The 11,236-nt window shown below is 35.5% G+C and overlaps 2 protein-coding genes across 2 annotated transcripts; one reads left to right on the forward strand and one right to left on the reverse strand.

The window, feature by feature from the left end:
* Positions 1–1,127: 1,127 nt before the first annotated feature.
* Positions 1,128–4,122, forward strand: LOC120070157 (pentatricopeptide repeat-containing protein At3g22690). The gene has a single exon (XM_039022007.1). It carries the CDS (start codon positions 1,357–1,359, stop codon positions 3,868–3,870), a length of 2,514 nt encoding a protein of 837 aa, XP_038877935.1. The 5' UTR covers positions 1,128–1,356; the 3' UTR covers positions 3,871–4,122.
* On the reverse strand, positions 3,907–5,922 carry LOC120070160 (protein RDM1). The gene is made up of 3 exons (XM_039022013.1): positions 5,747–5,922; positions 4,658–4,832; positions 3,907–4,536 (listed from the first exon to the last, which is right to left on the reverse strand). The coding sequence occupies exons 2-3, from the start codon at positions 4,812–4,814 to the stop codon at positions 4,169–4,171; spliced, it is 525 nt and encodes a 174-aa protein (XP_038877941.1). The 5' UTR covers positions 4,815–4,832; positions 5,747–5,922; the 3' UTR covers positions 3,907–4,168.
* Positions 5,923–11,236: the final 5,314 nt, after the last annotated feature.

Below are 11,236 nucleotides of genomic sequence, written 5' to 3' on the forward strand. Positions count from 1 at the left end.
ATATTCATATATATATTTTTATATTATTACTATTTATATAGTTTATACTTTTAAAAATATAATATAGTGATATAACAATATATAATTGGTATATAAAACATATTTATATACGTATTTGTTATTTTAATAAGATTTGTTCTCCATTGTTTCGTTAAAAAAAAAAAAACTTAACCCTCATTTTCAAGTTCTAATGTATTTATAATTTTTGTGATTTAAAAAAAAAAAATCTAAGCACTCTCCTCCTTACATATTTATAAATACATTTTTTGAAAAACACTAATTTTACTTTACTCCCTCTCATCCCACCATTTTTTTTCTCTCTTTCTTATTTCCCATTCGCAACAAGCCTGTCATAACATCTCCACAACCTCTCTCGCATCTTGATTCACTTTCTTTAGAACCTTCCATTCTTTCTTCTTTCACCATCACCCTCTCTGGTTCTCTAAGCAGTCACATGCCACCATCTGTGGCTATCGTACTGTAGGCACACTATTGTGGTCGTCCATTGAAGAAACAACCTCCAATTGGTTATCGGTGAGGACCATATTGGCTGGTTTTGAATTTTGGAACCTTTTTTAGGATTTTGGCCATGTCATTTATTTTTTTAGCTAGCTTTTGATTGAAATTGTATTTTTTTTTTCTTCTAGAATATTTAGACTTGTGTATTTGCGGTTTTCAAGTTTTGTTGAAGCTTGAAGCATAGTCTATTTGTATTCATTTTGTTAGTCTTTGGGATAGTTTGGTCCTTTACTAATTAATATTTTCTATTATTTAAATTCATTTTACTATTTTTATAAATTTGAAACATTTTTCTAAATGAAACTTTAAAATTTGTTATTTTTCTCGTTAACCAAATCTAATTCTTCAATGTCTCTCCATCTCTTTCTAAAATCTTCACATGAAACCAAGCGGATAGTTTTAAGAGTATTTTTGATAATTTAATTGTTAAGTTTGCTAATTCAATATTAAAAACCTTCTTCAGTCTATCTTATTCAATTTGAAAATCCACAAAAATAAAATGTTATCTTGGAATGGGAAACCTATCTTAATAAGTGGACGATTAGGGCACGGATTTGACATCTTAATTAGAATTTACTAAGCCTAAAATTTAAATCGAGAGTTTGAAAAATCATTAAAGAAAGTTGTCTTTTGAATTTAAGTTTAATATTTTAATAAGTTGAATTATATTGAATGGAATTGAAGATCATGACAATACTAGATAAATTTGAGATAAAATCGAAACAAAAAAGGGCAAAATGAAGCTTGCTGTTGCTGCCGAGTTAAAATTGCTCCGAGTTGTAATCGTTCATTCAAAGCAAAGTGGATAGCCGCACAGTGCAACAAACAACTCCATTAATGGCGGCAAATCTTTATCCAACCATCTCCATCACGCCGAATTTCATCATACCCACCACTCGGAATGACTCAAAGCATACCCCTCCCCACCAGTTGTTCAAAAATTGCAAAACCATGGATGAACTTGAACAATTACACTGTTACGCGTTGAAGCTGGGTCTCATTCGCAAACAATCGATTGTAAGTAAGCTTATTTCCACTTGCGTGGAAATGGGCACTTCAGAAAGCTTGGATTATGCTCGAAAGGCGTTCGAGCTCTTCCAGGAAGACGGGGAAGCAAATGCCACTGTTTTCATGTACAATTCGTTAATCAGAGGATACTCTGCTGCAGGGCTTTGTGATGAAGCTATTTCGCTGTATGTTCAGATGATCGAGGTTGGGTTTATGCCAGACAACTTCACGTTTCCATTTGTATTAAGTGTATGTGCTAAGACTGGTGCGTTTGTGGAAGGGGTTCAGCTCCATGGAGCTCTAATGAAGATTGGTTTAGAGAGAGATATGTTTGTTGCTAATTCTCTGATACATCTATATGCGGAAGGGGGAGACTTTTTGTTTGCTCGAAAGGTGTTTGATGAAATGCTTGAGAGAAATGTTGTTTCATGGACCAGCTTGATTTGTGGTTATGCTAGGACAGATTCTTCTAGAGAGGCTGTGGCTTTGTTTTTCCAAATGATCGAGGCAGGTGTTAGACCCAATTCTGTCACAATGGTGTGTGTGATATCAGCTTGTGCCAAGTTGAAAGATCTTGAACTAGCCAAGAGAATTCATGCTTACATTGAAGAGTCAGGAATGGAGCTTAATACTCATATGGTGAATGCACTTGTGGATATGTACATGAAATGTGGAGAAACTGGTGGTGCAAAGCGACTATATGACGGATGTGTTGATAAGAATTTGGTTTTATGTAACACAATCATGTCGAATTATTCACATCATGGTATGCCGAACGAGGTACTTACTGTCTTGGTAGATATGTTCCGAGTTGATCTTCAGCCGGATAGAATTTCGTTGTTATCGGCTATCTCGGCATGTGGGCAGATGGGTGACTATCTACTTGGAAAGTGCTGCCACAATTATTCTCTAAGAAATGGGTACGAAGGTTGGGATAACATTCGCAATGCAATAATTGACATGTATATGAAGTGTGGAAAACAAGAAATTGCCTACAGAGTTTTTGACAGTATGTCAAATAAGTCCATTGTATCGTGGAACTCGTTACTCGTTGGTTACATTAGAAACAAAGATTTAGAGTCAGCTAGGAAGATATTCAATGAGATGCCTGAGAAGGATATAGTGTCTTGGAACACAATGATTAATGCTTTGGTTCAAGAGAGTATGTTTGATGAAGCAATTGAATTGTTCCGAGAGATGCAACTAAAGGAAATGAAAGCAGACAGGGTGACAATGGTAGAAGTTGCATCGGCATGTGGATATCTTGGAGATCTCGAACTCGCGAAGTGGATATATGCGTATATTGTAAAGAACAGTATCTACTGTGATATGTTGCTTGAGACAGCAGTAGTTGATATGTTTGCTAGGTGTGGTGACACTTATAGCGCGATGAAAGTGTTCAACAATATGGATAAAAAAGACATCTCAGCGTGGACAACAGCCATTGGAGCAATGGCTGTGGATGGGAATGGCAAACGAGCTATAGAACTTTATAGTGAGATGCTAAAGCAAGGGGTGAAACCAGATCAAGTAGTTTTTGTAAACATATTAACAGCTTGTAGCCATGGTGGTTTTGTGGAACAAGGGCAGCGCATATTTGAGTCAATGAAGCAACATGGAATCTCTCCACAAATTGTACATTATGGTTGCATGGTTGATCTATTAGGTCGAGCAGGTAAGTTAGAAGAAGCTCTAGATATTATAAAGAGCATGCCAATGAAACCCAATGGGATTATATGGGGATCTCTATTGGCTGCATGCCGTACTCACAAAAATATTGATATGGCGACATTCGCAGCTGAAAGGTTAGCAAAAGTGGCTCCAGAAAGGACTGGGACTCATGTGCTTCTATCAAACATATATGCTTCAGCTAAAAAGTGGGCTGATGTTGCCAATGTGAGGCTACAATTGAAGGAGAAAGGAGTTCAAAAAATGCCTGGTTCAAGCTCGATACAAGTTGATGGAGTTATTCATGAGTTTACTTCAGGTGACAGATCACACCCAGAAAACTATGGGATTGACATGATGTTAAAAGAAATTAACATCAAGCTTGGGGTTGCCGGCTATGTTCCTGATACAACTAATGTTCTTCTTGACGTAAATGAGCAGGAAAAACAATATCTACTCAATCGGCATAGCGAGAAGCTGGCCATGGCTTACGGGCTTATAAGTACAGAAAAGTATGTACCAATTCGAGTTATAAAGAATCTCCGAATGTGCTCTGACTGTCACGCATTTGCCAAATACATTTCAGAAGTGTATGAAAGGGAAATAACAGTACGAGACAATAATAGGTTTCACTTCTTTCGGCAAGGGTCTTGTTCATGTGGTGATTATTGGTAATATATTTCACAGATAGGAAAGAACTGTAAGATAAAATATGCATCTTCAATATTGATTTACATTCATTCTTTGCTAAAAAGGTAAATCTAGTCAACTAGTGAACAGACAGATGGCAACAATGGACTAAGCAATGCTGGAGCTTCTTCCCTGTCAGTTGATAAGAAACCTACACATTGAAGTGCAATGTAACAAAAGACCTATGCTGTTTCTATTACAATTCACATTATCACCGACATGTTAGCCTTTTAGAGATATGTTATAGTATCAACAAATAGCAGAACATAACTGAAAGCAGCCTTCATAGTTGGGGAAAAATGGAGTCGACATACGCTTCGTGCATTGGGTCTGATAACCAGAGTTTAGCAACATGATGATGTGATGAGGTGCGCCTATGAATCTCTTCAACCAGCCATACAGTTGCTTCAGCTTTACTCGGATGAATTACGGTATCCAATGGCTTATATTCATCCACACTTCCAAACCTTAATTGATCCCACTGTTTGAGTAGAATGTTAGTTAAGTAGTGCAAAGGCTGACCATAAAGCTGCTTTATAGATTTGCCTAAACCCATCCAAGTTGTAAAAGGTATTACAGAACCACGTTGTGCTGGGATCTGAATCTGTTTCATGTATTCTTGATACATTTCCGCCCTTTTAATCAACATACCTGCATTATTAGAAGACATTTCAAAGATCATCTTTTTCAAAGCTTATGAATTTGAAAATTATATAAACAGCAGCATTGATTATTAGAGACTTTGAATTGATCTCGTGCAAGGCAAAAATACCTTCAGATGTCATTTCTTTGGCAGGAATTTTGAAATCATCCAGGGAAGGCTTGAACTCAAATCCATCATTTTGTACTCCTGTTTCTGAATCAGAGGAAGAAGATTCACCTGATGATATAACATCTACTTGTTCATTCCAGGGCATTGGCCTCTTCATTTTGTAAATTATTTAATTCTGGACAAAAAGAGATCATAGGTTTGTAACCAAGCCAATCAACACAAAACATCTTACAAAATACCAACACCAACACGTTTAAAAATCCATGTGATCATACAAAGAGTTAGAAATATGAGATGCCAACCAAACTAAACAGATCCACCAGATACAAAACATTACTACTTTCTTTTATCAACTATTTGGGAAGGGGGATTTGACATTTTAACCTCGAGATCGATAGTGTATGTCTTATGACAGTTGAGCTATGCTTAGATTTAACAAAAGATTACTATTGAAAGGGAAAAAAGAGCAAAAGAGCTTTTAGTTACAACAAAACAAAATGTACTTCAAATATTCAATCTCATGTTCATAGCATACCTTAATCACAGACTTTGAAAATAATCAACCAATTCAAGTCTGGTTTCTGGGTCCTCCACAGAAACAATTTCAGCCTATCAGGCCATCACAATCTTACTGTGTCTAATTGTCTATTACATATCTCCATTTGCAAAGACCACCTCACACATGCAACTAATGAAGCAATGTACTCAGTTTCTGCTAGGGAACACGCTCAGATTATTTACAATGCACTCAATAACAATCGCAATCTAGTGCAGTTTCTAAGAACTTGCAGCAAACGATGGATGTTCATACCTCTAAGCAACACTCTAGCAAGCCCATCAACAGGATGATAGACAATTACAATAGACATCTCAAACAAACAAATAAACAAGAAATTTTCAAACAAATGTACCGACCAACTCATCGAATCCCGTAAGAAGCTCTTGCAAACCCACCAACGAGATACGATAAGAAGAAATAAAGAACATGGGTTTTGATTATCGGACAAGAAGAAACAGTAAACCAAGTGAATTTTCTACATATGAACCTGAGGATAATGGATCGATGGGAGAGAGATTGACGGTGAGTACCTTAGAATTTCGAAAAGAAAGAGAGAGCGTCGAATCGTAAAGCTGAAGCTGTTCTTCGATGTGGGTTTCGGGACGGATAGCCAGTAGAGCTCAGTAATTCAACAAGCTCGAATTTTGAGAGACCAGTTTTTGAGTTTTGCGGCGTTTCGCTTTTGCGCGATGGGAGATCAGAGATGTTTAGGATTGGTTCAAAAGGCCGGTTCAATAATTTCAATGGTTATTTCCAGAGGCCAGAACCGCCGGTTCACAAAATCTTTCATTTCCAATTCTTCATTGATGATGTTTGCTAAAATACATCCATGAAATTAGTTGGTGAACTACATAAATTTGAGAATATCTACTTTATTAAAGAAGTAATTTCGTTCATTTCTTATCCTTGTCAGTTTCATTCACATTCATTCATATTCTTTAATCAGACTTCACTATCTATTCAGTAATTATTTTACATCTTTGTCATATCTCTTGTCTACAAATGAGACTCGCAACTTAAATATTAAGGGAGAAAATCAATCTAGACTCCTTGATAACTTATAGAAATACAAGTTATTGTTCTCTCAAAGTTAGAATAGTTAGAATCTTTAGTGAAATAAACACATTCATTATAAAGAAAAAACGCAAGAAATTCCATACATGTAGTAAACCCATACAAAAGTATCATTTTAAGTAAAAAAAACTATTTCACTAATGCATTTCAATGCAGAAGTCAAAGAAATTTACTAAGTGTTGCAGCCAAGGCCAACGCAAGAGGTATGCATCTAAGAATGTTCGACGCATGAAGGATACATTGACTCGTGCATTTCATGTCAAATCACCACTTACAGGTATGGGCATCTGACTGGCGGTGTCTGAACATTTCAGAAGTGGCAGGCGACTATTCCAGGGTATGAAATTTAATGCAATCTAATCACCAAGTTGTTGAGATTTTTCTTTAAAAGAATTAGTCAACTTTAGAATCAGAAGTTAGACACCTTATAGCTCAAGCAGTTAGAAATTTTCTTTAGTGGAAAAACTATGTCGTTTGCAAGCAAGAAGTAGGAGGGAAGACAATTTCACCGTTGATCAAGAGGTGCCGTTGGAGAGATGCTTGAGAGAGATACCTTCTTTAACTCATCTACCACGTTAGTTGTAGCAAGCATTAAAAACAAGCCAAAGAGGACAAGAAATTGAACCCTGTGGCTTGACTTCTTCTTTTTACATTTCACTTCCATCCGTCATTTCATTTCATTAAGTTGAGATTGTTTATATAAACACTTGTTATCTTTAATTCAATCTTATCTTTGGCTATTTATCACTTCTCCATCTGTTTACCTTCAAAATTATGTGTGTTCATGAATTTTCTGATTTAATGAGAGCATGAAATCTATAGCTTAAATCTCCCTGATCAGTTGATTAAAGTGATTAAGTAGTTATGTCACTTGAGAGAGCAATTTAACTATGAACGCATTAAGTCAGGGCGTGAAGTAAGTCTAGAGATAGAGTTGCTCGCGTCTTTTGCCTGTTCTTTATGACCAACACATGCACCATAGGGATAGGATTACATGTGATTTCGCATCGAGAGATACTGAACTTAGCATAAACTAAAGAATAGAATTTTCAACGCATAGCACATACATTTAGATTGTAAACAAGCATACGTATCATCTTTATCTCATCTTCATTATGCTCACATAGACTTGCTAAACTTGCTAGAAAATCAATACATACTACTTACACTTAAAACCATTTATCCATAAATCCATTTATCCCTCTGAACTTCTATTTCTTCTTGCATGCGTGTCATTAACTAGGTGTAAATAATCAACATTTCTCAAGTTAATTAGGAAACATCTGCATTAGATCCAAAAACAAGGTCTGCGTTAGAACATTCTGCAGTTCCTGCGTTCGACCCTAGACTTACCAGGAAACTTAAGTTAGATTTATACTTGGGTTTGACTTGAGAGAACTTGTACGCGTTCACAAGGTGTGCTCGCATCCATTGCCAATGCATTGCCTGATTTTCTTATCAAGAGAGAAATCACTCCATCATCTATCTCCATTCATCACCATTCTCCCTCATTATTTTATGTACTTTTAGAATTAAAACGTGGGGCGAACACTACTAATCTTATCAAGTTAAACAACTTTTCACCGTAAACTTTTAATTTCATAAATAACACTTCAAGGAATGCGTATTGCAATCTTGGCCTTCAATTTATAAAAGTGTAGCGCTTGCCATCTATCAAGTTTTTCTTCAAACATTGTTGAAAAAGAGATTTTCTAATGTGTTTAATAAAATATAAAACACCATGCACAATATGATGTTGATAAGATTTTAAAGAAAACGACATTAAAACTTTTATTTTTTTAATATATGAATTATGAAAAGTTTATTCAATTTATAACAAGTGATTCGGTTAACCTTATTTTTGTGCAAAAATGTATTTTATTGAAACTAATGGATTTTTGAAAAAATTTACACATTTTTTAAAATTAAAATTAGCATGTGCATTAGCATAAATTAAACTTAAGATTAAAATTACAATATTCATTCAAATTTAGGATCCAATTTCATGATTCGAAAGATTATGGTTCAAATTGATACCACTTACAAATTTTAGGAGTTACGATAATATCAAGGTTGTAAATAGAAATGTCAAGGTCAATAAATTTATCAATAAAATGGCAAAGTCAAAAAATACATTTAGAAAAATTATATAAAAAAAAAGATTCCAAAAAAGACATTTAAATTAATTGATGGAAATATCCGACACAATTAAAAAATCTAACACCTTACATAGTACTTGTACAAAAAAAAATAAAAAAGGAAAATTTACCATACTTTGTTCGTAATCACAATAACATTTTGTTGTCATAAATATTTTCTTAAAAAAAAAAACTTTATTCTTTTTAATGTTGTGAACCCCGCAGTATTTTGGGAATTTTGAATAGATTGGTCAAATTTTGAAGCCCACTCAAAATTTGGCCAATCTTTCATAAATACTCGAATTTTGACCATCTAATGACGTTAGCCGCGTGTGAAATGTCCGTTTAGTCCACGAAATGCTCGAAGTCGTGCATGCATCGCATATTCTCGCTCGTTCATCTCGTTTCGGACTCATTCCTCTCGTTCATTCCTCTATTTGGAATGCCCATTCAAGCCCTCGACTCGGATTCTTGCACGTTCCTCTCGTTTTTTACTTCTTCTTCTCGTTCCTTCCTCTCGGTCATCTTCGGACAAAAATCGAACGTTTTAAATCTCAATTTTCAGTCTGATTCCCTCATTCCTCTCGCTTCATCTTCTTTCCTCTCGTTTCTACATCTTGTTCTTTATCAATTTTTCAACAATTTTCATGTAATTAATAGTCGTACGAATTTCCAAATACTTTGAAAAACCCACAACTCTTTCAAATTAATTTAATGAAAAGTGTTGTGCACGCTAAGTCCTACTAAGATAACAAAACGTTTTGGTAAATCGAGTATCATCCGTTCTCATAACACGTTCTCTCTAAAAAAACCCATAACATTTAGCTGCAAAGTTTTCCAAAAATACAAATTTGTAACGTTCTAATTGTTGTTGAATCAACACATATAAGCAATTTCATACTCCAAGTAAGTATAAACATGCACTGTGTTGTTTCTCATTTACTTAAATCCTACGAGTCGTGTTTGAGACATTTTGTTTGTGAGTTGTTATTATGCTGCTACAGATAGTCGAGAGAAGAAACGAGAGTGAGGCTAGTCCAACGTGAGAAAGAAAATACCGTGTCAGATATATAAACGAGAAAAATGAATGAGAGCGATAGTTAACGAGAGGAAGAAATGATAGGAAGAAACGAGAGTTTAACATAATCTAAAATTTTAATTTTACTTGTTATCTATTGAAGGATTAACGAGAAGCAGTTGTTTGTTCGATATGGAGGGTTATGGGATGAAAAGGAACAATACTATAATGGAGGATGTTTGAAGGGTATCCTAGTGCCAATGACATTGAAGTATAGTGAATTGAGAGATTGGTTGTTTGACTTTATGGAAATTGATTCTTCAGAGTTCAACTTGATAATGAGGGTGAAATATAAATTGGATTGTGAATGTCCTCCTGTATTTTTTATGAACGACCACGATGTTAAATTTCTGCTTTTGGAGTTGGATTGTGACAGACTGCCAATATTCATAGTGTTGAGAAAATTCATCAAGTGGCAGAATTCGATGACATAGAGGCAGAATGTGAACAATGCATGTAGGTGATATTAATAATGAACCAGATACTTTTCCATCGGTGGTGTCGATGGGAGATGACAACATGAATTCATGAGATTTGTATACTCATGGCCAGAAGAGGGTCATAATGAGAATGTTGTGAATGAGAACATTGTGAATGAGAATGTTATGAATGAGAATGTTGTAAATGAGACTCCGACTATTGAAAGGGGTGGTTCTATCCTTACTCCGACCCTGGTTCTCCATAATGACTTTGGTCATCTTATTGGTAATGTGCATTGGAGGACTAAGGCAGTAGAAGAGAGTTGTCCTCCTGAAGTTCGACCATCTGTGAGTACTATAAGAACTGGAGACCTGATCATGCAACCATAGTCTTCATCTGGATTGGATATTGAGGAAGGCCAAATTTTATTTTGCAAGAACGATGTCAAAATGAGGTAATGTTGGCCATAAAGATAATTTCGAGTTGCGGGTTAGGAAATAAAAAAAAAACGATATAGTATACGATGCATCCACGAGACATGTAAGTGGGGAGTACATGCAGTTAGAATGGATGGTTGTGACATTTTCAATACCAACAAATATACAGCTGCCCACACATGCTCGACTCAAGTCCTTAATCACGACCATAAGCAAGCTAGTGCATTTGTAATTGGCCAGTTAATCAAAGAGAAGTTCGGTGTTGGTCATGTTGAATTCCCGTGCCATATCATTGAGGATATGAAGTTGGAATATGGTGTGAACATAAGTTACGACAAGGCATGTGTGCAAAAGAAACTATTTTCGCTCTTGCAAGGGATACCTCCGAGGAATCTCACGCCCTGTTACATGCTTATGGTGAAGCTTTAAAGATTGAAAATCTGGGGACCGTTTTTTAGATTGAACTTGAAGAATCTGAATACTTCAAATATATGTTCATGACACTAGGTTCGTGCTTAAGAGGGTTTAAGAGTTGTCATCCAGTAATCTTTGTTGATGGCACTCATTTGAAGGGTAAGTACAAAGACACAATATTGGTTGGTGTGGCAATGGATGGTAATAACCAGGTGTACCCTCTGGCATATGCTATCGTTGACAATGAGACTGATCGATCATGGAAGTGGTTTATGATGATACTGAAAGCTACAATTGGAGAATACCCTAATCTTGTACTTATTTCAGATCGACACCAGACTATCACCAATGCAGTTGATGCTATATTCCCAACAACATTTTATAGACTTTGTACATTCCACTTAAATAGAAATATCAATAAAAACTTCAAGCATGAGGCTGTGGGCAAATTGTTCGATT

Source organism: Benincasa hispida, chromosome 1, assembly GCF_009727055.1.
Source record: "Benincasa hispida cultivar B227 chromosome 1, ASM972705v1, whole genome shotgun sequence".
NCBI classification, from domain to species: domain Eukaryota; kingdom Viridiplantae; phylum Streptophyta; class Magnoliopsida; order Cucurbitales; family Cucurbitaceae; genus Benincasa; species Benincasa hispida.

What these genes read in the sequence shown, in the direction of transcription:
- LOC120070157 (XM_039022007.1), top strand. Translation starts at nt 1,357, where the DNA reads ATGGCGGCAAATCTTTATCCAACCATCTCCATCACGCCGAATTTCATC.
- LOC120070160 (XM_039022013.1), bottom strand. Translation starts at nt 4,814, where the DNA reads ATGAAGAGGCCAATGCCCTGGAATGAACAAGTAGATGTTATATCATCA. An exon ending in CAAAGAAATGACATCTGAAG is followed by an intron (nt 4,537 to 4,657) that starts GTATTTTTGCCT and finishes CTAATAATGCAG; the next exon opens with GTATGTTGATTAAAAGGGCG.